The 27,525-nt window shown below is 56.5% G+C and overlaps 1 protein-coding gene across 1 annotated transcript; it reads right to left on the bottom strand.

Annotated features, from left to right (window-relative positions):
• Nucleotides 1–351: 351 nt before the first annotated feature.
• PCP2 (Purkinje cell protein 2) lies at nt 352–12,946 on the bottom strand. Its single transcript, XM_084609919.1, has 4 exons — nt 12,828–12,946; nt 4,758–4,881; nt 3,990–4,153; nt 352–471 (listed from the first exon to the last, which is right to left on the bottom strand). The coding sequence occupies exons 2-4, from the start codon at nt 4,819–4,821 to the stop codon at nt 466–468; spliced, it is 234 nt and encodes a 77-aa protein (XP_084466045.1). The 5' UTR covers nt 4,822–4,881; nt 12,828–12,946; the 3' UTR covers nt 352–465.
• Between the last annotated feature and the right edge of the window lie 14,579 nt (nt 12,947–27,525).

The following is a 27,525-nucleotide window of genomic DNA, read 5'->3' on the forward strand; positions in this document are numbered from 1 at the left end:
ATACCCCCCCATGTGTGTGCCCCCCAGTCCTTTCCCAAGTTGCCTTGTGTGCCCTCTGCCCTGTGTGTCCATCTCCCTGCTGTCCTGCGGGTTCCTGCAGTTCCATCCCTGTACATCCGATGCCAGTCCAGGATCCCCATGCCCCTGGCTCGCCGGGCACATCCAGCACTGTCCGTCTCCTCCTGGGCACAGGCCCCATTTACTGCCTGTGCCACGACCCACCCGCACGTCCCTGGTGAGAGTCCCCTTCCTCTCCCCCCCGCCCCCCTACTTCCTCCCCCATCCCCCACTGCAGTGCACAACGGGTCCCTGGGGCACCCCGAAATGGACACAGACCACCAGGAAACCAGCCAGGCCTTTATTGGGGTGCTGGGGTTGTACAGAGCGGGCAGGGCAGGTGCTGCAGGGCACAGGTGCTATCACAGCCGTCAGGCATGTCGGCTCCTCCCCCCGCCACGGGGGCGCTCACTTCTGCAAAGAGGAAGAGATGGCATTGGGTGCGGGGAGCGAGGACGGACCCTGGTCAGCCCCCCCCCCCCACCTCGCCCAAGCTCTCCTGCACACACGCGCATGAAGCTTCTTCCCAGAGGCAGGGGTTGGATTGGCACTCGGCCCCTTCCCCCACTGTGTGTATTCCCCCTCTGCTATCTGCCCCCACTGGAGTGTGCGCACATGTGTGATGTGGGCCCCCCCATGTACAGGGCACCCTGCCCCCCAGGTATAATTCATAGATTCTAAGGCCAGAAGGAACACTGTGATCCTGTAGCTTGACCCCAATATTGCACAGGTCCTGGGACTTCCCTGCATTAATTTCTGTTTGAAAAACTTCTCATCTTGATTTTAAAATGGCCAGTGCTGGGGAATCCTGGGAAATTAATCCAGTGGTTCCTTCCTCGCCCTGTTACAAATGTATGCCTTATTTCTAGTCTGACTTTCTCCCCCCCAGGAGTGGGGCGCAGCCTGGCTCTAGCTGCCAGGCTTTCCTGTCAATTTCATGGCAGCATGGAGCTGTGAAACTGACAAGACAGCCAACAGCCCTAAGTAGGGCAGTGTCTGCATGGAGGTAAGCCCTACCCCTCTCAAGGAGGTGGAGTTGTTATGTCAGTGTAGTAGGGTACTTACAGTGGTGGGACAAGGCTGTAGGTGGACACTGAGTTAGGCTGACGTACGCTACCTTACATGACCTGTGTAATGTAGACCAGGCCTTACAGACAGTGACCAAGTCACCCCTTAACCTTCTCTTTGTGAAGCTAAATGAAGCTCCTTGAGTCTATCACTAAAAGGCAGGTTTCTGATCCATTCAGCATTCTGCTGGCTCTTCTCTGCCCCCTCTCCAGTTTATCAACATCCTTCCGTTGTGGGCACCAGAGCTGGACACAGGATTCCAGCAGCGGTCGACCAGTGCCAAAGACAGAGATAAAACAACCTCTCTGCTCCTACTCGAGATTCCCCTGTTGATGCATCCCATTAGCTCTTTAGGCCACAGCATCCCATAGGGGGCTCATATTCAGCTGATGATCCAACCCCCCCACCCCCCCAAATCTTTTTCAGAGTCACTGCTTCCCAGGATAGAGCCCACTCTTGTAAATAAGGCCTAGGTGCTTTGTTCCTACATACAGTGATGTGTGTACTCCCCCCATCCCTTCCCTGTCCCCTGTCCTCCTGGGTCTGTGCGCTGCTGCCCCCTGCTGGATGCATGCCCACCTACACTCATGTTTGTGCCACCTTCTGCTGCCCTGCAGAGCACGAGGGTGCCCAGGGTCCAGTGCATGTGGGTCAGGCCTTTTGGGGGCAGCCCCAGTCCATCGTCCCCTCTGGCACCGGGACTGGAGCGGGTGTGCCCTGGATGCTCTATTGCTGTCGCTGGGGACATCACAGCCGCTGGGCCTTCCCCCCACTTGCTGACTCGCTAGGCGAGAGCTCCCCTCGGTTTCTGCTGCTCCAGGCCAGCTCCCACTCCCCCTCAGCCCCTGCCACAGGGACTGGAGCTGCTCCTGCTGGAGGAGAAGAGCTGAAGCCTCCCTGCTTTGGTCCATCTCGCTGGGCTGCTCCCCGTACAGCCCTTCCTTCCTGCACCCCAAGCTGTTCCCCAGCCCCCAGGAGGTGTTCTTGGCCCTCCTGAGTATGTGAGCATCACCCCCCCAGCAGGGCCAGAGAGCTTGGCTAGCACCCCTACTTCCACTGTGTGCGTTGCCCACCAGTGACCCCAGTTCCTGGTGGCCTCATGGCCTAAGCCTGGACACGGCGCCAGCTCGTGCATCCCAGAGAAGCCTCATGTGGATACATGGCACAGACAGGCACAGTCAGCAACCCCCTGCCCCCCCAAGGCACAGCCAGTGAGGCCCCCCAAACACACTCAGACGAAACTCCAGCCGGGCACATCAGAGAGAGAGAGAGTTAGTTATGTTAATTCACATCCAGACGAGGACAAGTGATGTTTGGCATGGGGGAAGACACAGATATTAGTCACAAGCCAGACACAGGGCCGGTAGAGAAGCCATAGCAAGACAGAGACCGGGAGGGATGGCAGAGGACCCCAGGGGGGATCCCAGCCACAGATACCGCTCTGCTGTGTGCTTAGGGGAATTGCCAGCTGGCCAAGGGGGTGTATCCCTGATTGGGGTTCCATGCCCCACTGATGCCATGTTTGGATTGCCAGACTCACCCTGGGCTGCTACAGCCTGGGCCCCTCACTCAGCTCTGACCAGGCAAGTGAAACTGGTGCAGAGGGTTTAGGAGTGGAAAGTGTGTGGTACTGAGGAGCAGGACTCCTGGGTTCTATCCTCAGCCCTGGGAAGAGAGTGGGGTCCAGTGGAAGCAACGGGGAGCTAGGGCTCCTGGGTTCTATCCCCGGTTCTGCAAGGGAATGTCTGTCCCCCCAGGGATCTTGATGGCCTGCGGCTGCTGAGGCATTTCATTGCAGCCAGACACCACCAGAGGGTGCCAGGGCTGGACTGAAATTCCCAATCCCCCAGGCGAAGGGCCCTGTGCGCCCTATGCTGGCTCTAGGTGTTATGTCTGGGGCAGCACCAACCTTCCTTGTCCCCCCGGCCCTAGACCAGCCCTGGGCTGCCGGCTCCCTCTGACTGAGCCAGCTGGGACGCCACACAGACGCTTTCGGTGGTCTGTGCTAGTGGCTGCCTAGGTCACCTGGGTTGGGTTCTGATAGGGTGAGTGAAGGTGGGGGGGGGCATGGGGCAGCCCACGTGGGGGGGCACCGACATGGCTGAAGGGGGAGCGAGTTGGCATGGGGTGGTGGTGGCCACCAGCCACTTTCCCCTGGCGCTGGGGCCCTGAGCCCGACACCCAGTGGAGCCGATGGGCACTGCGCACTGGCTTCCCTCTGGGCGGGCTTTGGATCAGGACTCAGCGCCAGGTGCTGTCAGCCACTGCGTTGCTGAATCGGGGCGGAGGAGAGCCCCCTACCAGGGCGAGGAGCCCTGGTGCTGGGGGCGGCGCAGGTGGGAGGGGGCCAGGACAGGTGACGGGCGCTCAGTGTGGGGGATTTGGGCTCTGCTCACCCCTCTAGCTCCCTCAGCTCGGGAGGGCTCCCGGCACGGGAGGGCTCCCGGCACTGGCGGGCAGTGGAGCCTGGTTCTCTTGCTTGTCTGGGCCACACCTGGCACATCCTTACTCCACGTGGCCTGGCCCAGGGGCTAGCCCCCCGGGGCGCAGGGGGGATGGGAGGGCCTTAGCCGTGAGTGGTGAAGGCACAGTTCAGTTCTGTGGGGCCTCCCACAAGGGGCTGCTCCCACCTTGCCCTGCACTCCGTCACTGCCCTCTTTCGTCACACGATGTTCTGATGCAAACACTGCCCCCTCCTGGATGCCCTCAGGACTACACGTGCGATACGTCACCCCCTAGGGGCGTTCCCAGCTCTGCCACATCCAATGGCTTTGCTCCCTTTGCCTAGGCAATGCCCTGATTCCTCCCTCCATGCTGCCCTGCCCATGGTGCCCCCCATCCCCACGCGGCCGCCCTGCTCTCACCTTGGTGGGCCCGGAGGCTGGCTTGCTGGGGGCGTTGCGGTCAGTGTTCTGGAAGCCTGGGAGGTAGTTGAAGCTGACGCGCTGGTCGTCCATCCGCCGGCTCTGTGTGTGCGCCAGCATATCCAGGAAACTGTCCATCTCCGGCGGGGGGCTCGGGCTGTCCTCTGTGGAGGGGCAGACACAGGTGTGAGGGAAAGGCCAGGCAGCTCCCAGAGGGGGCCATGATGCTGGGCCTATTTCCCTCCCCTTCAGGATATGGCCATGGGGCCCTCCAACACTGCATCCCACCTCCCACCACAACAGCTCTGGCCATGCCTCTCCAGTCCCCCAGTCCCACCCCTACACTTACAGAGGGAGCTGTAAACCTCACAGAATGCACCTGACCACTTGTGTGATGGTGCCCACGGGCCTGGCAGTTCCTGCAGCGGGTGGCATGCCCAGCCCCAGCTTGGCAGAACCACACAGGGCTGTCATTGGGGCTAAAGTTCCCAAGCCCCATTTTCAACCCAGCCCCAGTGCTGGACTCCTCAGTTTCCTGGAGCAGAGAGTTCCACAGGCCGCCCCCTGCCCCTTCAGGGACCCATGTTGTCCTAGAGATGAGCAGTCCTTGCTGAGCCCATTCCCACCCCCATGCCCTGGGGCAGGACTGTGGCCAGCCAAGTCTGCTGCTGGGCGAGTGGGCAGGCATAGGGACGGATGCTGTGACCTCTGGTTCTAAACCCAAGAGCCGCCCGACCCCCCTGCCTCCCCCCCCACACCAGGACTCACGCTTCTCCGGGTCAGCACCGCTCTTGCCATGTACGATCTGGATGTTGCAGCGCTGCTTGTCCATGCGCCCACCCTGCACGTGGGTCAGCAGGTTGAAGAAGCCTTCCTGCTCTGGGGAGCCCGACTGTGAGGGGAGAGGAGGGGGCGGGTGAGATGGGGTGTGGGGGAGAGATGCCCCCCAGTGACACACTGCCCCCAACCTTCCTGCTGTGAGACCCTCCCCCCGGACACAGGCAGCCCCCCGAATGTCTCCTGTACAGCACTCCCTGGAGCCCCAGGCCCCAACATTCAGCCCGTCTGCAGAGCTCAGGCACCGTCACCACCACTAGGGGGCGTTCACAGGCCCACAAGGGACTCCAGCAGGGACCTACCCCACAGCCTGAGATGGAGGCTCAGCCCCATCCCAGCAGCAGCTCCCCCACCCCAGCAAGGATACAACCCCTGTAAGGCTTCAGACCCTCCCCAGGCCACCCCCCACCAGGGCCTCATCCTCCACCCTCCAACCTCCCCCCCTTGCCTGGACCAAGGCCCCTCCAAACAACAGTCTGAACCTAAAGCCATCAGAGCAATCTGTGCCACAACCCAGCCGAGAGACCCCCAGCCTGCCCAGTGTTGGGGGGCCACAGCCTTCCAGACCCCATCTAAGAGGCCGGACAGTGGCTGTAGGTAGGGCATACCACATCCCACCCCAGAGCACCGCCTCTGCCCAGCACACCCACACCCCTGTCTCCCGGGGCAAAGCAAACAGGTTCTGTTCCCTTCCCCTGGGCACAGAGCGAAGGCCCCAGCCGGGCACAGCCCCTCCTACCCCCCCCCCCCCACACACAACATTTTAGCTAATTTTAGTTAGTTTCTAGGCACTTGGTGGTGTGAATGGGCTGCTAATCCAACCTCTGCCCAGCCAGCCCCCCTGCCCTATGGCACTGTTCACCCTCGGCTGGTGATAAGGGACAAGGCTTCGCACTGAACCGTGGCTTGGGCCCAGCAGGTTACACAGAGCCAGGCGTCTATGGCCGTGCCCACGGGCTATTCAAGGGGCTTTGCCCAGGTCCCCGCCTGCTGGGATCAGGGCCCTGCCCCATGCTGGGATTTCTAGGGGACCCTCACTGCAGTGGACCAACAGAGCATTGAGGCCAGAGCAGGAGAGCTCTGTAAAGGGGGTTCCGCCCCCAAATGAAGGGGAAGAGCTTGACTCCAAGTGGGTAGCGCTGGCTGAGGGGACTCTGGGGTGCAAGCAATGGGCACCCAGGATTGGGCAAGGCAGGGAGCAGCTGCCAGGCTCGGTGAGGTGAGGGCAGCCTCCTCCTGCCTGCTTGAATCTTGGCCTCCTTGCCCCCCCAAGGCCAGCTAGTGCGGCTGTTGCTGCCAATGGCCTCCCCCTGGTCCTGCTGCCCACCTCACCCCCTGGCACTGCAGCCTTTGGCCCACGTCCTCTCTCCACAGCCAGCCCTGCCACCCCTTGTGCTGCCCATTGCAACATCACTCACTCCAACTGTGCCACCCACCCTCCCCAGCAATCCTGAGTGGCGCTGCAATCCCTTGTTCGCCCCCCCAGGGCTCCCCGCTGTGCTACCCCAACACAAGCCTCTGTCATGTGGGTCTGAGGATGGGGTTACGATCTCCACTAGCTGGTTGGTGCCCAATTCTCCTTGGTCTTCCCTCCCAGGCTCTTCCTCTTTGCTCTGATCACGTCTCGTCAGCCCTGCCTTTGCTCTGCCAATGGCCGCCCCCATTGCATGCCCCTCTGCTGCTTGCTCCCATGCTGCCCCTTGGGCACAGAACCCTCCAGTCATTTACAAAGCCCCCCCCCCCCCAAATCCCTCCATGGGTCTGGGCCGCCTCCCAGCCGGCATCAGCCTGCCCAGCCCCATGGAGCCCCTCTGCTAAGGAGCAGGCCCATTCACTGCCTCTCTGCTGGAGAAGCTTCCCAGGGTAAGTTTGCACCCCAGCTGGGGGAGGATAAAATGCCATAGAGGGCCTGCTGCTGCTGCCAGCCTAATGGAGTTGCTCCTTTTGCTCACATGCTTGGAGGGTTTGTGCAGTGGTGTTCACAGGTGTGAGTTCAGAGCTTGCCGGGGAGGGGGAGCTGGTGCTATGATACTTTCAGTGTGCTGCTGAAACAATCGCAAGGCATGTGCTCCTAAAGCTAATGGGCGTGTGTGTGTGTCTCTGAACCTTTAGGGGACTTGTCCTCCAGCTTCTCTCTCATCATCCGTTGCAGGGGACCCAGGCATTGGTGGCACCCTGGCCCCTCCTGTTCTCTGCCTGGGGCACACAGCCACTTAGTCTCCTGAGGGCTGAAACGCTTTAGTTGAACTGGAGAGGTTGGGCTCAGGGGGCTGGTGGCCTGTTGTATCCAGGAGGCCAGAGTAGCTGATCTGATCATCCCTTCTGGCCTCAAACTCTGTGAAAGTATCTGCTGCTTTGGCTTGTTATTGTTCTTGAGCATACACTCTAGGGGGCTATTGGTGTGTAGATGCTACAATGAAATGTTGCATTTGTGTTTGGTGCTCTGCATTTCCCAACACCATCATTCTCTTTGGCAACATAGTCACGGAGCTGGAGACCCCTCAGGGTTTGGTTTGGGTGTTGTTAAGTAGGTGTGCGTTGTAATGCTGGGATTTTAGTTGTCCGGCTGTCCTCACCCACCGCTACAGACTGACGCAGTCCTGGCCAGCCACAGGCACGCCGAACCAGCAGGGAGTTGAAGCGAGACAAATTGAGACACGGAACAAGGCACCATTTGTTAACAGTTTGAGTGAGATTCTCCCAGCACCTGCTCTAGTTCACACAGGAATTAATGCAGGCGAGTCCTAGGGCCTGTGCTATACGGGGGATCAGACGAGATGGTCACAATGGTTCCTTCTGGCCTTGGAATCTAGGGCAATTGGGAGTCACAAGGTTTCTCAGAGGACTCACTGGTGGGTTCTGGTTTCTTTCACAGAATCACAGAATATCAGGATTGGAAGGGACCTCAGGAGATCATCTAGTCCAACCCCCTGCTCAAAGCAGGACCAATCCCCATTTTTTGCCCCACATCAACTTAACAGCCCCATCAAGGATTGAACTCACAACCCTGGATTTAGCAGGCCAATGCTCAAACCACTGAGCTATCCCACCCTCCCAGGTTTTGAGCTTTTAGGCTAATTTGCAAGCACTGACAGCTCGAAACTGCCTGTACAATTTTTTGAATGAAAGCGGAGCCTTTGATGGACTCATGGGCCTCCTGGAGCTGGGGATTTCAGAGAAGCACCAAATATCCCGAGACTCGTGACAAAGCCAGGTGAACTGGCGACAGCTGATGGAGGAAAGGACCAAGCAGCATTTGCGGAGGTTTTGCTTTCTTCGTCTCCCTATCTAGCTGGGCCAGAAGGGACCGTATTCATCTTCCTTCTGCGTCCCACAGGCCAGAGAGCCTTGCCCAGTGGTCGCTGCACCATGCCCAGAGCTTCCTCTTGAGCTGGAGCCAATTTTTGCAAATGATACCCAGTCTCCTCCGAGGGAAGGAGAATCTGCCACATCCCTGGGCCAGTTGCTTCCCTGGTTGTTTCCTGGCACCATGGCCAGTTAGTCCTGAATTTGTCTTGCTTCAGCTTCCAGCCATTGAATCCTGTTCTGCCCTTTTCTGCTGGATTGAAGGGCCCTGGGCTGCCGGAAAGCGCCTCTCCCTGGAGGTGTGTATAGCCCGGGGTCTGGTCACCTCCGAGCCATCTCTTGGAGAAATGGAATGGACTGAGCTCCGTTAGTCCCCCGCGCCAGGGCAGGCTTCCCAGACCTTGAATTTCTAGTCTGAGCCCGTGCCAATTCGTTACCCTCCTTCAGGCCAGGTCTACCTTGCAGACCTATATCGGGATAGCTGCGTCACTCAGGGGTGTAAAAATCACCGAGCTAAGTCCTGTGTAGCCGCTGCTATGTCGGTGGGAGGGCTTCTCCTGGCCACTCGGGGAGGTGGATTAACTTTGCCGGCGGGAGAGCTCTCTCCAGGTCAGCGTCTTCATTAAAGCAGTGCCTCAGCGCAGCTGCAGCAGCCTTGCCCTCAGTATCCAGTGATGGTCCCAGTGCTATATACAGAGGTAACCCCCCTACCCCCGCTGCTACTGAGATTCCCCAGATCCTCCACAGCAGGACGGCATCAGCCCTCTTAGCCACAGCTCCTAGTCAGCTGGTTCTCACCAGGACCCCTAAGTCCCTGTCTGCACATCCCTAGCCTTTAATTGTGACTGCATTCCCTGCTCCTAGATGCATGACCTTGCATTTGGCTGTATTAAACGCGCGTCGTTCACAAGCCAAGCTTACCAAGCGACCCAGCGCACTCAGTATAACTGACTTGCCCTTAGCAGTATCCCCGCTCCGCAGCATGTGGGTCAGCGACAAACGGTACTAGCCAGGATCTTACATTTTCTTCCAGCTCCCAGAGAGAGACATTGACTATCACGGGACTGAGATCACAGCCCCACCACTAGAAACACCAGGCCCCATTTGCAATTACTTGTTGAGAATGATCAGGGATTTTTTAACCCATTTAATAAGGGCTGAACTGATTTTGTACATTACAAATGCAAATAATCCTGCTGTGCTGGCTTGCAGGGGAGAGGTGGTTGTGTAGCCTAGCTGATGGATCTGATCTACAGTAATATGACTGAGCTCTTGTCAGCCATAGCTCTGAAAGCACTTTACAAAGGAGGGCAGCAGCATTATCCCTATTTTACAGATGGGGAAACCGAAGCACAGAGCAGTGGCATGTCTTGCCCAGGGTTACTCAGGAGGCTAGTGGTCAAGTCACTGAGTCCCAGTAAACTGCTCTATCCACTGGACCAAACTGCTCTATCCCAGATTCCCAGATGGACACTGGCCCACCACATGACGACAGAGTTTGCCATCGGTGGGAAATCTCCAGCCCAGTGATCTATTTGCATATTTCTCAAAACACAAAAACCACAAGGGCCCAGCTCCTTAACGGGACTTAGGCACCTAACCCCCATTGATTTCAATTAGGCACCTAAATCCCTTTGATTTGAATGAAGCATCTAAGTCCCTTTGAGGATCGGGGCCCAGGCGCCTCCTACTGCACCCAGGCAAAGTCAGCGCTCTGTTACACGCCGTGCCAGCGGTGAAGCTGTCTGTGCCCGCCTCACCCTGTCCGTGCTGCTGCTTCTGCCACAACCTCCCCCCCACCCACCTTGGTGCAAAGTGCCCTGGGAAGTCTCCAGCGCCCCACGGGGGTTGGCGCATGAGCCAGTGACACCCACCACCCTGCTCTAGGGCGAGTGTATGGCACCTGCCCTGGGCTGCGCTGCGGAGTGGGGCTGTGCAGTGGCTGGAGGGTCCCCCGGCTGCACCAGGTGTCTGTGTCGTGGCATTAGATGGCACCAGGGTCTGACCCCCTGCTCCACACCAGCGAGGATTTACCCTGCGAGATTTTCTTGGCCTTGCTCTCTGGGTCTCAGGAACAGAACGGGCCAAGCAACAGGCTGCAAGCGGGGAAGGGACAGGGGTCAGGAGAGGTCATCTCTGCCCAACCCCCCCAGTCTATTGGGATTGGGAGAGGGGCTTCGCTGTGGACTAGCTCCTTTCTCCTCCAGGGAGTTTGGGGATGAGGGATGGTGCGACCGGATGGATGGGGGCAAACAATACACAGTCTCTGCCCTGGGTCTAGTCAGAAACAGGAGCTCCTGGAAATCTTAGAAGAGAGCCCCAACCCCATGGGGGCAGCCCCAGCTCCACTAGGGGGAGCCTCAGTCCCATTGGGACCTCAAGGCTCTGGCCTTTCAGGGAAGCACCCCAAATCTGGGGAAATTCCCCATCCTTGATCTCTGAGCCTTCCAGGGACCCCGGGTGTGGGGAAGGAGGGGGCAGGGCAGAGATAGATGGTGTCTCTGCCCACACTGACCAGCAGCCCAGAGGTGAGGGGGAGGGAGGTGGGAGCAGGGATGTCCTGGGCAGGCGGGAGACAGTAAAGCCAGGTCAGGCTGGGGCTCCCCAGAAGGCCCAGCCCCCCGGCCATGCTCAGGCTGGGCACCAGGTGTTCAAGGCCCAGCCAAGGCGTGAGGGGGCCCGGGGCCTGTGGGCCAGAGGGGAGGTGACCTGTGGGGAGCAGTGAATGGCCAGAGCAGTCATCAGGTGGCACAGGAAGCAAGGCAGGACGCGGCGGGATGAACTGCGGGGACAGAGCCACCGGGAGGGATCCGCCCCGGGGCCTGGGAGGTGCCGTGCTGCACAGGCCAGGGAATTGAGGGATTATGGCTCCATGCCGGTCCAGCGGCTGGAGTGTGAAAGGCGTTAAGGAGTGAGCACGGGAAGCCCTGCCCTGTGTTATGCAGTGATGTTTGCACCAGGCACCTGAGCTTGGACTCCCTCTAAAGACAATGGGGCCAAAATCCACAACTGATGTAAATTGGCATCGCTCCATCTGTGTCAATCTCCCCTGAAGAAATCAACGGAATGAAACCGATTTATACCAACTGTGGATCTGGCTCCACTGACTCCAGTGCAGCGAGGCTGGTTTACACCAGCGGGGGCCCGGGCCGAGATATTTGTCTCACACTGGGCAGGTCGGAGCAGGATGAGGGTGGTGAAACACTGGAATGCGTTACCTAGGGAGGTGGTAGAATCTCCTTCCTTAGAGGTTTTTAAGGTCAGGCTTGACAAAGCCCTGGCTGGGATGATTTAACTGGGAATTGGTCCTGCTTCGAGTAGGGGGTTGGACTAGATGACCTTCAGGGGTCCCTTCCAACCCTGAGATTCTATGATTCTATGATTTCTCTGCAGTTTGAAGTGACTCAGACAAAGGGCTCCTGAATTCAGATGCCCTATGGAACGTGCCAACACAGCTCCCCCCATCCACCCATCCCCTGCCAGGAGGGGTACCAGTCCCTGCTGAGCCTGGCCACTGGGGTCACAGCTGATTCACCCTGACTTCTGAGCTTATCTGCATTACACTTGGTGGTGTTGCCAGGGGAATGCCAGTCCCGCGGGCTCAGGGCAGGAGCACAGGAGCCGGGGAGCCCAGCCAGATGGGGCCAGATCTCCCTGTAGTGGGAGAGATCCCCATGTGATCCAGGCCCTGGTGACCTTGGCAGCAGGCTGGGCAGTGCCAGCTTGCCTGGTGTTTCATAATGTCCTTGGGGTGACGTGCTCCCACGTCCCTGCCACAGGCGGGCAGCTTCACTCCCACCATGGAGGAGTGTCCCAGTGGGGCTAGAACCGGGACCCCACCTGGAGCGAGACTCAGCAGTGGGCTGCCAGGTGACTGTGAGCTCCCCCTCTTTGATCACTAGGGATTTGCCTCCTGCCACAACCCATGGCTGATCTGTGCCCCTGGGGGGCTGAGAGCTGGGTGGCGTGCCCTGAGGAGCTGGCACGGAGCCACGCCAGCAGCTACACATGTCTCCCAGCCGCTCACTCCCCCACCCCACCATCAGCCGTGGTGCTCAGCTCCCCCGAGCTCTGATGCTGGAGCACTCACACGGTGACTGCGTGACACTGAGGGACCCATGGGCACTGCTCCGTAGGAAAGTGAACGACAGACACAGGCTGGAGACAGAGAGCGCAGAGTGCCAGGGCAGATCAGTTGAGAGGTAGGAAGGAGAGAAATGGGGGAATTGGGCAGCCTGGGAGCAAAACCCTGCCCCATGCTTGCTCCCCCCGGTCCCACCATGCCTGATGCTGGCTACTAAACAATATGCCAATACACATGGCACTGCCCTGAGCACAGTGCCACCCTCCGCCCTGCATCATCCTTTCCCTCATGTTGGAATGGCTTGGCCCCAGACAGGAGTCGAGTGCCACATCTCCAGGAATCCTTGGCAGCCAGGTCAGTGCACTGACCATTAGACACTTCTGCCCCTCTAGGGCCTGCCCTGAGTCCTTGGGCTGCCCTGTCAGCCCCATGGACCCCTGGCCTCAGGCCTTTTACCCCACAGGGGTCAGTGCCCTACATCATCCTGTCCCTTGTGCTCTCAGCCCTGCGAGGTGGTGGGGCCTGTATGCAAATTGCCCTGTGTGCCCCAACAGCCCCTGGGGACCCCCCTGTTGTGCTCCATCCCCTGTGACACTTGTATTATAACCTACCAGGCATCAGCTGCAGCCCCTACCGGGATCTGACAGGAGGGCAGGTCAGATATCCTGGATGAGCTGAGATGCCCAACAAGGCCAATGTGCTGATCGTAACAGACCAGCTCATAACAACAGACAATCCAGGAAGTTTTTGGAGAGTGCTGGGGACAACTTCCTGGTGCAAGTGCTGGAGGAACCAACTAGGGGCCGTGCTTCTCTTGACCTGCTGCTCACATACAGAGAAGAATTGGTAGGGAAAGTAGAAGTGGGTAGCAACCTGGGCATCAGTGACCATGAGATGGTCGAGTTCAGGATCCTGATAAAAGGAAGAAAGGAGACCAGCAGAATACAGACCCTGGACTTCAGAAAAGCAGACTTGACTCTCTCAGGGAACTGATGGGCAGGATCCCCTGGGAGGCTAATATGAGGGGGAAAGGAGTCCAGCCTATTTTAAAGAAGCCTCACTGGGGGCGCAGGAACAAACCATCCCAATGTTCAGAAAGAAAAGCAAATATGGCAGACAACCAGCTTGTCTTAACAGAAAAATCTTCAGTGAGCTTAAATACAAAAAGGAAGTTTACAAGAAGTGGAAACTTGGACAGATGACCAGGGAGGAATATAAAAATATTGCTCGAGCATGCAGGGGTGTAATCAGGAAGGACAAAGCACAATTGGAGTTGCAGCTAGCAAGGGATGAGAAGGGTAACAAGAAGGGTTTCTACAGGTATGTTAGCAACAAGAAGAAGGTCAGGGAAAGTGTGGGACCCTTACTGAATGGGGGAGGCAACCTAGTGACAGATGAGTGGGATAACCTGAGGAACTCAATGCTTTTTTTGCCTCGGTCTTCACAGACAAGGTCAGCTCCCAGACTGCTGCACTGGGCAGCACAGTATGGGGAGGAGGTGAGCAGCCCTTAGTGGCGAAAGAACAGGTTAAGGACTATTTAGAAAAGCTGGACATGCACAAGTCCATGGGGCCAGATGCAATGCATCCGAGGGTGCTGAGGGAGTTGGCTGATGTGATTGCAGAGCCATTGGCCATTATCTTTGAAAACTCGTGGCGATCGGGGGAGGTCCCGGATGATTGGAAAAAGGCAAATATAGTGCCCATCTATAAAAAAGGGAAGAAGGAGAATCTGGGGAACTATAGACCAGTCAGCCTCACCTCAGTCCCTGGAAAAATCATGGAGCAGGTCCTCAAGGAATCCATTTTGAAGCACTTGGAGGAGAGGAAGGTGATCAGGAACAGTCAACATGGATTCACCAAGGACAAGTCATGCTTGACCAACCTGATTGCCTTTTATGGTGAGATAACTGGCTCTGTGGATATGGGGAAAGTGGTGGATGTGATATACCTTTACTTCAACAAAGTTTTTGATATGGTCTCCACAGTATTCTTGCCAGCAAGTTAAAAAAGTATGGATTGGATGAACGGACTATGAGGTGGATAGAAAGCTGGCTAGATCGTTGGGCTTAACGGGTAGTGATCAACGGCTCGATGTCTAGGGACATGTCAAGTGGAGTGCCCCAGGGGTTGGTCCTTGGGCCGGTTTTGTTCAACACCTTCATTAATGATCTGGAGGATGGGATGGATTGCACCCTCAGCAAGTTTGTGGATGACACTAAGCTGGGGGGAGAGGGTCCAGAGTGACCTAGAGCAATTGTAGGATTGGGACAAAAGAAATCTGATGAGGTTCAACAAGGACAAGTGCAGAGTCCTGCACTTAGGACCGGAGAATCCCATGCACCACTACAGACTAGGGACCGAATGGCTCGGCAGCAGTTCTGCAGAAAAGGACCTGGGGATTCCAGTGGACGAGAAGCTGGATATGAGTCAACAGCGTGCCCTTGTTGCCAAGAAGGCCAATGGCATATTGGACTGTATTAGTAGGGGCATTGCCAGCAGATAGAGGGATGTGATTATTCCTCTCTGTTCGGCACTGGTGAGGCCACATCTGGAGTACTGTGTCCAGTTTTGGGCCCCCCACTACAGAAAGGATGTGGACAAATTGGAGAGAGTCAGAGAGAGGGCAACAAAAATGATTAGGGGACTGGGTCACATGACTTATGAGGAGAGGCAGAGGGAACTGGGGTCATTTAGTCTGCAGAAGAGAAGAGTGAGGAGGGATTTGATATCAGCCTTCAACTACCTGAAGGGGGGTTCCAAAGAGGATGGAGCTCAGCTGTTCAAAGTGGTGGCAGATGACAGACCAAGAAGCAATGGTCTCAAGTTGCAGTGAGGGAGGTCTAGATTGGATATTAGGAAACACTATTTCACTAGGTGGGTGGTGAAGCCGTGGAATGGGTTCCCTAGGGACGTGGTGGAATCTCCATCCTTAGAGGTTTTTAAGGCCCAGCTTGACAAAGCCCTGGCTGGGATGATTTAATTGGTGTTTGTCCTGCTTTGAGCAGGGGCTTGGACTAGATGACCTCCTGAGGTCTCTTCCAAGCCTAATCTTCTGTGATTCTATGAACTGCCATGGAGCAACTGCACCTCAATCCACTACGCTGGTCTCTGCGCCTCACGGCAGACCAGTGGCCCTTCTATCCCAGTATCCTGCCCCAGACCAGACCAATGGGCCCATCTCGCCTGGTATCTGTGACCCAAGAACCTCATAATGCCAACTGACAAGGGGGTTACAGAAGTCTCATGAGCCTGGCATGTATATTCCATGCGGGGGTGGTTGGGGGCAGTCCTTGTAAGCAGGTAGCCCACTGGTCAGTAATGTCGGGAGATGTGGGTACAGTTGCCAGGTAAGGAGTTAGGTGTAGACACTGAAAATATGAGTTAAAGCCGTAGCAAGCAGTCAGTCACCAGCAAAGGTGAAAGGAAGATTTTCTCCAGACAAGAAGGGAGAAATGTGGATTGTTGTTGGAATGTGAATTAAGCAGGGGAAGCTAACTGGATGGCTGCCCATTTACATAGGAAGTCACATGTTAACGAAGAGAGGAAAGTCACCAGCACAGAGGAAAACACAAGAGGGGTGGTGGTGGGGAGGAGTACCTTGTCTATATGCAAAGACAATGAACTCTGAGGCAGATGTAGGAGGCAGTAAGTGGACAGTGTGTTTACATTCAGAAAGACGGGATCTCAGTCAATCTGGATTGGAAACAGTGTGGAGGACTTTGGGCGCTGCACATAGGTTAGCCTGTGAGTTCAGTGCCTAGAAAGCGCGTTCTATTCTGTGTAAGTGTTTGATCCCAGTACCCTCACTCACTCTCTCTTGAATCTTTGATGATCAGTGTTGGGATGGTGTCAAATTATTATTATGAATTGTTGTGACTGCCCGAAGGGTCGGTCCTCTGGCCGCTTTTGTTCAATATCTTCATAAATGATCTGGAGGATGGCGTGGATTGCACCCTCAGCAGGTTTGCAGATGACACTAAATTGGGAGGAGAGGTAGCTACGCTGGAGGGTAGGGATAGAATACAGGGGGACCTAGACAAATTAGAGGATTGGGCCAAAAGAAATCTGATGAGGTTCAACAAGGACAAGTGCAGAGTCCTGCACTTAGGATGGAAGAATCCACGCACCGCTACAGACTAGCAACTGAATGGCTCGGCAGCAGTTCTGCAGAAAAGGACCTAGGGGTTACAGTGGACGAGAAGCTGGATATGAGTCAACAGTGTGCCGTTGTTGCCAAGAAGGTCAATGGCATTTTGGGATGTAGGGGCATTGCCAGCAGATCAAGGGACATGATCATTCCCCTCTATTTGACACTGGTGAGGCTTCATCTGGAGTTTTGGGCCCCACACTACAAGAAGGATGTGGAAAAATTGGGAAGAGTCCAGCGAAGGGCAACAAAAATGATTAGGGGACTGGAACACATGAGTTATGAGGAGAGGCTGAGGGAGCTGGGATTGTTTAGCCTGCAGAAGAGAAGAATGAGGGGGGATTTGATAGCTGCTTTCAACTACCTGAAAGGGGGTTCCAAAGAGGATGGTTCTAGACTATTCTCAGTGGTAGAAGATGACAGGACAAGGAGTAATGGTCTCAAGTTGCAGTGGGGGAGGTTTAGGTTGGATATTAGGAAGAACTTTTTCACTAGGAGGGTGGTGAAACACTGGAATGCGTTACCTAGGGAGGTGGTGGAATCTCCTTCCTTAGATATTTTTAAGGTCAGGCTTGACAAAGCCCTGGCTGGGATGATTTAGTTGGGGATTGGTCCTGCTTTGAGCAGGGGGTTGGACTAGATGACCTCCTGAGGTCCCTTCCAACCCTGATATTCTATGAAGACCCTGCTATAAAGGACTTTTGAACCAGAGGGCCTTGGGGTAACCAAGACCCTGATTCAGGGGCCATTTGACAGACCAAGCAGGGCTGGTGCAAGGATGTTTCGTGTCTTAAACGAAACTTCCACGTTGCACCCTCCCCCGCTGCCCGGGAGCCCTGCGGCAGCTGTCTGCCCTGAGGCACCCCCCCTGCAGCAGCTCCTCGGCTCCGGGAGCTGCCGCTCCACTTCTCCTGCCTCCCAGGCTTGCGGCGCCAATCAGCTGTTTGGCGCTGCAAGCCTGGGAGGGAGAGAAGCAGAGCCGGGCGGCGTGCCCAGAGGAGGAGGTGGAGCAGAGGTGAGCTGGGGTGGGGAGCGGCTCCCCTGCATTCCGCCCCTGCCCAACCCCCCAGTTACTTGCTGCAGGCAGCCCTCCCCGCGCCCCCCTGTCCCAGCTCACCTCTGCTTCACCGCCTCCCTGGAGCATGCTTTTGGCCACCCCCAACCACTTGACGCCCTAGGCGGCTGCCTAGTTTGCCTAGTGGTTGCACCAGGCCTGAGACCAAGAACTTGAGAGGGGAAGAGAAGAGAGGAAAAGAAGTCTCCATCTAGGACTGGTAGCTATACCTGCTTTGTTTGCCAATCAGGATACTTTTCAGAGTAACAGCCGTGTTAGTCTGTATTCGCAATAAGAAAAGGAGGACTTGTGGCACCTTAGAGACTAACCAATTTATTTGAGCGTGAGCTTTCGTGAGCTACAGCTCACTTCATCGGATGAAAGCTTGAAAGCTCATGCTCAAATAAATTGGTTAGTCTCTAAGGTGCCACAAGTCCTCCTTTTCTTTTTGCGAATCAGGATACTGTGTAAGGCCAACATAATTACTGAAGGTTTATGCTTGGGGAATTGAGGCTTATCAGGGAGACATATTATATAACCGTTCACTGCTTCTATGATTCTTCCTCAAAAAAATTGCTGTGCATTGAGCAAATTTAATCTGAATTTTCATGGTACCGGTAACAATCTGCCCAGCTGTGGGCCATTAAAGATCCATTTCAACAATCAGCTGACTCTGGTTTTCAGGATCAGTACATCCCAGTGCTGTGGTGTGATGCCAAGTGCGGACCCTGAGCTGAACCGGACAGGCTGGCGTGTGCTGCTCCTTTGGTAGAAGCAGAGCTGGGAGTAGCCAGTGTCTGCGGCTGGTGCCACAGGGGGATGCTTCCAAGGGACTTGGACTGCTGTTAACTTGCCAGGCCAGGGCACGGCTTGCACAGCTCAAGTGGCTAATGGGCTGGTGGTGTCAGGGAGATGCCACCCAGCTAAGCACAAGCAAGCCTCCCTCATGCTGGAGGCTGGGTGGGGGACTCATGTCCTGGGTACACCAAAAATCGTCACAGTGTCTCACCTTTCCCCGCTGCCCACAACTGCTTTGGTAGAAAACCTGAAACTGCCAGAATACTCTCAAACGGACAGATTGTCAAAAGAGCTCAGCACCCAGATACTCCATTGGTCGTAAGGGCTGGGGGGGGGGGGCTGATCTCGTCTGGGGTCTGGGCAGCGCCCGGCAGAATGGGGGCGTGATCTTGGCCGGGGTCTGGGCAGCGCCCGGCAGAAAGGGGGTCTGATCTCGGCTGGGGTCTGGGCAGCACCTGGCACAACGGGGGCCTGATCTCGACTGGGGTCTGGGCAGTGCACGGCACAACGAGGGCTTGATCTCAGTCAGCATCCTCCAGTGGAAAATGGACAAGGTGCCTTGACCTTGGCCAATGGGATCCTGGCTTTAGGGCCCTGGCAGGAGGGGCTGGATGCTGAGTGGTTGGTGAGGAGTCACATTATTTAAGATAGTGTTGGGTTCCGGGCACCCACTAGAAGGGAAAGGTCCCGTGTCCCATTCCCCGCCCTCAAACCAGCCAAAAATCAGGTGTGGGGTTGTGGGCATAATGGGCTGCCGTAGTGCATCATGGAGCAGCTTGGACATGGTAAGGGTGGAGGTGGGCATGCGGCCGGAATAGCTGGGCCTGGAGTGTTTGGAGGTGGGCAAAGAGCCAGCACTGTAAGGTCTCAGGCCTTTTTTCTGCAGCCATATTAGGACAGCTGCAGCCAGGAGCCAAGAAGCAGAAAGTCCCATCCTCACATTCCAGCTAAATTATATCAAAACAGTGTAGTACTGGGCTGTTAAGAAGGCGATTCTGTCCTACTAGATTCATAGATATTAAGGTCAGAAGGGACCATTATGATCATCTAGTCTGACTCCTGCACAATGCAGGCCACAGAATCTCACCCACCCACTAGTGCCCACCATCACCAGGCAAAAGAAACTGATCTTGAGGGGGTTAAAGAAAACTTTGTTTGATAGCACCCTGTCTGGCAAGGAATCACTTATCAGCAGTGTGGGTGCGAAATCTCTACTTTATTGTTTTGCCTTGCTGGTCCCCACTTCTCTAGTCTGGTTTCTGTCCCATTCTTTGCTTGTTTCTGTCAGTTACATAACTAATTTCACAAGGTGTACATCAAATAAGGTGGTGGGGTTCAAGTGGGTAAAGAATTGTTTCACACTATGTTCGGCTTGGTCAGAGAATTATTTTGTAATACTTCAGTAAAGTGATTGGCTCAAGTAGGGCTAAACAGGACTCAAGTTTCACTATATAAACTAGGGTCCAAACGGAAGTTCTTGGGAACCAGCTCCAGCCCAAGACCAGGGCTGCCAGACCTCAACACTCTGCCAACCACACCAGGCAGAAGCTGGAGTCCCAGGATGATCTGATCCCGACTGGCCAGCAGGGAAAGTTCATCTGCCTTAGTGGGAGTGATGGGCATTGTATGCACAGTGTGTGTATTCTGTTCTGGTGACTGTTAATACCTAGAGGGTAAGGAGGATATTACTGTGTAAGGCCCCACAAACCTGCAGAAGATTATGCTCTGAGCCCTAGGAACAGGGTAAGGGTAGGTGCCTTTCGCTGGAGCTCTAGGAATGGGGAAAGGATGGGGGTGCCTAAATGAACTGGGTTATACCTTGAGCCCACAGAATGGTAAAGGTGGGGGGCCCTGGAGTGTGAGGGTAACAGCACAGATGGGCATAGCGCAGGCAGAGATGGGCATGGGGTCACCATAGCTGGGCATGGCGCAGCAATATGCCCCATACAGTACAAACATTTTCTCCTTGTTAATCTCTCAGATGCTCTCCAACAATCCTCCTCTCCAACCCCTTCCGCTCATCTCCAGCCAGGTCCTTCTCCTGGACCTCAACCGCCCCCATGGCTCCCCTCTGAGCCTGCCTGGTCAGACCCGAAACGTGGGAGCCCCCTCTGCTGACCAATCTAGTCCCTGGACCCCCAGGCCAAGGGGGTGCTTGAGCCCCCTGGAGCCCCCCAGAGGGACGGGGTGCTGGACTGCCCAGAACCCCCCACTGGGAGGGGGGTTTGGGTGCCCCCTAAAGCTCCCAGGGAGGCTAGCGTCCATGCCATGATCCCCTGGGGAGTAGGGATGGTCCCTCACTCACCCCGCTGGATGAATTGGAGGCCGGTGATGGCTCCTTTTTCTCCTCCTCCTCAGCTTTGGCTTCTAACGTGGTCATCCTGAGCCTAGCGCTGCTGCCAACCAGTGCCCCAGACTCTGCACTGACAGCTTCTTGCCCCACGGCCGCTTCTCTCCTGCAAGGTGAGTGTCCAGAAAGCCCTCCTCGGTGCCGTGCCCTGCCCCTGCCTGTGCCCGCCACAACAGTCCCAGGTGCCCATCGGCATTAGCGATTTATAGAGCACTCCTGCTCCCCTCCCCCGGACGGCCCAGTGCCACCCCCCAGCCTTCCCTCCCCCGCTGCCTTGATCTGCCCACCCAGATCCAAATCCATATTTTAATAAACAGGCATCCAATCTGCTTGTCCATCAGATCCCCATAATCTGCATAAAGATTATCCCGGATAATTGTCTCAAAAAAGCCACCCGCGTGCTTCGTTAGCATGCGTGAGTGCGCGTGGGGGGTGGGGCGGGAGCAGTGTGTGCGCACGTGCGAGCCAGCTGCTGGGGCAGCTGGCCAGGGTCTGCAACCCCAGACCACAGGGGCACCAAACCCCCCGCCCCATCCAGAACTGGCACCAGCCTCCCACTTTGTGCAGAACCAGCACGAAGTCCCTCCCACTCTGACCCAGCCCCACAACCAGCCCCACACCCTGACCCAGTACAGACCCCAGCCCCACACTCTGACCCAGCCCCACACCCTGACCCAGTACAGACCCCAGCCCCACACTCTGACCCAGCCCCACACCCTGACCCACACCCTGACCCAGTACAGACCCCAGCCCCACACTCTGACCCAGCCCCACAACCAGCCCCACACCCTGACCCAGTACAGACCCCAGCCCCACACTCTGACCCAGCCCCACACCCTGACCCAGTACAGACCCCAACCCCACACTCTGACCCAGCCCCACACCCTGACCCAGTACAGACCCCAACCCCACACTCTGACCCAGCCCCACAACCAGCCCCACACCCTGACCCAGTACAGACCCCAGCCCCACACTCTGACCCAGCCCCACAACCAGCCCCACACCCTGACCCAGTACAGACCCCAGCCCCACACTCTGACCCAGCCCCACACCCTGACCCAGTACAGACCCCAGCCCCACACTCTGACCCAGCCCCACACCCTGACCCAGTACAGACCCCAACCCCACACTCTGACCCAGCCCCACAACCAGCCCCACACCCTGACCCAGTACAGACCCCAGCCCCACACTCTGACCCAGCCCCACACCCTGACCCAGTACAGACCCCAGCCCCACACTCTGACCCAGCCCCACACCCTGACCCAGTACAGACCCCAACCCCACACTCTGACCCAGCCCCACAACCAGCCCCACACCCTGACCCAGTACAGACCCCAGCCCCACACTCTGACCCAGCCCCACAACCAGCCCCACACCCTGACCCAGTACAGACCCCAGCCCCACACTCTGACCCAGCCCCACAACCAGCCCCACACCCTGACCCAGTACAGACCCCAGCCCCACACTCTGACCCAGCCCCACAACCAGTCCCAGCCCTCCCACCCCTCCAGAAGACTAGCCTCTCCAGTCAGAACCAGTGCCACCCCCCATGCTAGTGCCAGGTCCCACCCTCAGAACCAGCACCCCCAGCTCTGCCCCAGCGCCAGGCCCATCTCTTGGATCTGGCACCGCAGGGGCTTCTTGGGAGAGTGAGGCAACATCAGGCCCCTGCTGAGAACTAGCCCTGGATTCCCCGCTCGGTTCCAGCACCGGGTCCAAGAGCTGAGGGGACCATGGTGGCACCAGGCCCCCATTACTCGGAGCCAGCTGCTTCCAGCCCCTGGCCTGGCTCCAGATGAGCAGGGAAGACTCTCTCCTCCCGTGGCACTCAGGGCACCCCCCCAGCACCATGGCAGCCCCCGGCCCACCCCTGCCTCCCCCTCAGCTGGGGAGAACTGTCCATGCCCTGGGGAGAGAGGCTGTGGGAGCTGCGGCCCTGGGGGGCGAGGGGAGCAACAGGGGAGGAGGGAAGAGGAGAGGAGTAGCCCATGACAGGGCAGGGCAGCAGCCAGCAGAATCAGGACCGAAACGCTGCCCTACTCCCTGTCTGAAGGGGCAGGGGCTGATGGCTGGTACCCCCAAAGGCCAGCCTGAGGCTACAAACAGCACCACTGAGAACAGCTGGGCCTCCACCCCTGCCCATGCATGCTCCATGCCACCCCAGCCATGGCAGAGTGACATTGTCCTGTGAGGAGGGCAGTGGGGTCTATAGGGGTGGGCCTGGAAGCCAGGACTCCTGGTTCTGGAAGCTCTGGAAGGGGAGTGGGGGGAGGGGGAGAGGGGTGTCCAGTGGTAAGGGCTGGGTGTCAGGACTCCTGGGTTCTATTCCCAGCTTTGCTTCTTCAGACAAATCACTGCCTTTTGTCCCGGGAGTGTGAAAGGGGGAAGAGCTGCAGACTGGCATTGCGGGGGTGGTGGTGGATGGGGGTGGCATTGTGGAGGGGAGAATGGGGGGCATTGCAGTGGGGCGTGGGGGTGAAGGTCACAGGAGCGACTCTCCCAGGTGTTGGAGGACAGCGAGGGTGGGTGGGGTCAGGAATGTGTGGGTGTTTCTCCTTCCTCCACCAGCCTGGCTGGGAATTGGGTCCCACCTAGTTTGTTCTGGCTGTGGGGTTAGCTGGCAGCCAGGGTAGCAGCTGGAAATGAATCCCTCTGAGGCCCTGGGATGTCAGGAGATTAACGCGGCTCAGAGTGGGGCCCTGGCACTATTTCCCAGCACGACGGGGGGTGGGGGTGGGGGCTGGGAATCCTGGCCCCAGAGAACAGGCCAGGGGCTTGGGAATGCTGGCTGTCTACAAGGGAAATCCCCATATGGTGGGTGGGAGTGGGGAGGATGCCAGGGAGGCAGAGAGCTCTGTGGGGCAGAGGGATGGCTGCCCCAGCATGGTGCCCAGGAGCCTTGCGGGGGCACACATCTGGGAGAGTTCTGAGCAGACTCACAACATGGGAGGTGCCCAGGGTGGGGTCACACCTTGAGGGAGCCTGGAGAGGGTCATACACCTGGGGAGGTGCCCGGATGGCGCTGGCTTTGGCCAGCTCCTCTTCAGCAGCTGGGGAGAGACACAGAGAACAGTGGGGTCAGGGGAGCAAGGCTGGGGGGTGGAGGGGTGGGCTCCTGGGCATCAGGGCTGGGGAACACAGTTCACTCCCCACCCTGCCCCTCAGCCCCTGTCCTGTTCTCCCTCCCCACCCTGCCCCCAGCCCTGTGACCCTGCCCCTCAGCCCCTGTGACCCTGTCCTGTGCTCCCTCCCCACCCTGCGACCCTTCCTCCCCGCCCTGTGGTCCCTGCCCCTCCAGCCACAATGACCTGCCCCAGCCCCCACCCCACTCTGACACTGCACTCCACTGTCCACCTAACCCCCTCTCCCATGACTCTACCTCCTGTTGCCTCCACCTAACCCAGTACCTCCATATCCCACTGCCCCCATTCCCATCCCCACCCTGTGCCCTCACACCCTGGTGCCCTACCCAGGATTTCTGCCCACCCTGGTTTCCCCCAGCATCTTGACCCTGTGCTTCTCCTACCTGGGCAGACATGGCCCTGCGGTGCCATGAGAGGGGGATGGTGCCACGGACAGCTGGTCCCACCTGGGGAATACAGCGAGGTATTGCCTGATCCTGCTGAGAATCTCCCCTGGTTCTCACCCCACTGTTATCCACCCCTCCCAGCACCGGTGCCCCTGGCAGACATGTGGTCCCCTCCAAAGGGGTCACCTGCCTAGGGTGGCTGCAAGAGAGAGGGCAGGCCAGTGGTTCACAAGCTGGGTGGGGACTCAGGATACCTGGATTCTAGTCCAGGCTCTGCCACTGACTCCCTGGATGATCTTAGGCAAGTCACTGCCTTGCTCTGTGCCTCAGTTTCCGTTCTGTACAATGAGGATAACAATTCTGTCTTGGCTATTTGTGCTGTGAGCTCTCGGGGCCAGAGGCTGTCTCTCACTGGGACCGGGGAGAGGGCTGTGTAGGGCCTGGCACAATGGGGCCCTGAATGATCTGCTGCCAACACCAGGGCCCTGCAGCACCTCCTGGGGCAGAGTGGAAGCTAGAACCAGGTTCTCTGGCACTGGGTGTTCCCTTGGTAATGCTCCCCCAGGGGGAGGTGCCTAGTGCCAGCAGATCTGCCCTCCAGCAGGGAGAGCCTGGGCAGACCCCCAGGGTCAGGGGTGGGTCTGGGGGGAAGGGAGTCTGGGCTGGCAGAGACAGATTAGAAAGGGGGGTTGGTGGGCTCTGGGGCTGGCATCTTGAGGGAGGCTCCACGGGACAAAGAACAACATGACTAGTACCCCCTGCTGGCTGAGCTCAGCGCACACAGGCTAAATGGGGTCAAAGATTGTAAGGCCAGAAGGGACCATTTGCATGTTTCAGGCCACAAGTGACCTGGGCCCCCCGCTGCAGAGGAAGGCGAAGCCCCCCAGGGTCTCTGCCAGTCTGACCCGGGGGGAAATTGCTTTGCAACCTCAAATCTGGCAAGTTAGACTCTGGGCACGGGGGTAAGACCCAGCAGCCAGACCCCTGGGAAAGAATTCTCAGTAGTACTGGAGGAGGAGACCCACCATGAGGGCTGTAGTGGGGAACCCAGGGATGTTAGCCCAACTGCTAGTGGGCAGGATCTCCGAAGGGAGACCCACCACTAAACAGGTTCAGCTCAGCAAAGATGAGGGAGAAACTGTCTCCCACGGTTTGTCTCCTGGGAGTGGTAATTTGCCTGTTCAAAAAGCCATCCCAATCTCCCAGTGTTTGTCTGTGACTAGCCATGTGGTCTGTGACAAGGGGGAGGAAGTTCAAACTGTTGGTCTCCTCAGAAAAGCAGTTTAACTGCTGCGGGAGAGAATGTCTCCAGGGTTCTCTCTGTGGAGCAGCCAGAAGGCACCTCTCCGTTTATGCCGACTGAGGATTTGTCAGTTGTCTCAGAAGTTGTTCTGGACTCAACTGAAACCCAGAAAGATGCTCAGGAAGATGTTTCTGTAGAGCTACCCCTAGCTGAAAAGGGAAAGGAGAAAATTTCTGGAGAAAATGAATTGTTGCCTAGAAGTGCTCCTGAAGGAATAAAACCTCATGCTAGCTTTTGCAAGCAGTTTGCTGTAACTGAAGGGTGTGGAAGTGAGTTGATTGAGTTAGTTCAGAACAGTGTAGGTGCTGAGAAATTTGGTTCAGTTTCTAGCTGCCAAAGTCTCTTAACTGTGTATAAATCCACTGACTTTGTTTTAGAAAGATCCAGGGTGGAAGCCATCCCTACGGAAACCAACACTGCCTCTGTCACTACTAAGCAGCTCTTTACACATCCCTGGGAGGGCCGCTGCTCTGTTGTGAATCAGGCCAGCCCCAGTGTTTGTCAGATAGAAATCCTGAATGAAAAAAAAAGGAAAACCCAGGCGGAAATGTTTTAATTCTTCACAGCTCAAAGAATGGAAGGATAAACCACCTGACCCTAAAGACTGTCTTCTCCGTCCTGTCGGCCACTCTTCTTGGCCAGCAAGAAGGAACAGCTTTGAGCTGTTGGAAAATATGCATCGAGTGGGCTGGTCAGTGCGTACCCCGCTGTTAGGGTAGGAAAAGGCCAGAAAAGTCCTTGACTTATTATGGCCACCCTCACATAGATCACCGCTTCATGTTCACCCTGTAATATTAATCCCAGATTCTCCCAGTATATATGGTGGGATTGTGGGAAGTTTTTCTCTGTTCTCTGCCCCCTCACAAGTCCACTACACAAACCATGACATCGCACTGGTGCACCAGCACCCTGCTCTTCATAAGTGTCTGGAGTCTGATGCTGTCCAGGCTCTAAGCTGTACCTGTGATCCCTTTGAGCCTCTGGAGGGGCTTGCCAGCTGGAGCCCAGGAAGCAAAATTGAGGTGCCACATGCATGGATTCTATGGGAATGGGAGCAACCCCCTGGCCCTGCAGCATCACTACCAGTTCGAACGGGACAAACACCCCCAGTGACAGCCTCCGGGCTGGTGAAAGGTGCAGGGTAGCTCTGATTTCCTCTGTTGTTTGGGGAACAACCATGCCCCTATGTGTCATCATTGTCATTGGAACTCAGACACCTCCGTTACCTGGAGAGGAACTGCAGCTGTCTCTGATCACGCCAGCAGGCAAGAATATCACACGATTCCTCATAAACTGGGAACTGCTGCACTGGACTTTAGCTGGATATTACTTGATTCAGCAAGGTCCCCTAGACTGGGTAGTTCCATTAAAGGACACACATTGTGACAAGCTCATGCCAGCAATTTGGTTTAAATTCAAAAGGCATATGGCCATTTCGGAGGGATTTCAAGGGATTGTACAGAGTGGAATTGGGCCAACAACAAAAAACAGTTTTAAATTTCAACCCTCTGATCACACACCTTGCTCCCCTCTGACATTTAAGAGCCCCAATTTCACGACCCCATGTGTTGAAATTGGATCAACAAGAACATTTGGTTCTTCAACCTCAGACTTCTCTGAATGAGGTTCAAACCCACTTAGAGGGCATGAATATCTCTCACATTGCACCTGCATGTGCTCCCTTGATTGGACCTAGCCATAAAGATTGGGATGAATGAGTAACCTGGGAATAAGTCTCACTGTTCCTTCGATGTTATGAAGGAAGAGGGGTCTGTTATTGTCTATGTTGGTAAATCCTATGTATATATACGTACATAAGATGTAATATTGTACTGATTAATGGACATTGGGTCCAACCCATGGTGCCTTACGTTAATCGCTGTTTCAATAATGTAATCACCATTGTTAGTTATGATATTAAGTTTACTGTGCCTATATGCATTGTACAACATTTAAATGCCTCTCCTGAGCTCTACAAGGAGGTTTCTCCCATTTCACTGGGAATGGGTCTCATTGCCATTAAGGTAAAAACACAGGCCATCACTCTCGGTGGGAGACTTTGGTTAGGCAGAGCCCCAGTGCAACAGGTCTTTTAAATATCATGCTTCACTACATTGTGGTGATCA

The sequence above is a fragment of the Lepidochelys olivacea genome (genome assembly GCF_965140295.1).
Source record: "Lepidochelys olivacea isolate rLepOli2 genome assembly, chromosome: 20".
In the NCBI taxonomy this organism is placed as follows: Eukaryota; Metazoa; Chordata; order Testudines; family Cheloniidae; genus Lepidochelys; species Lepidochelys olivacea.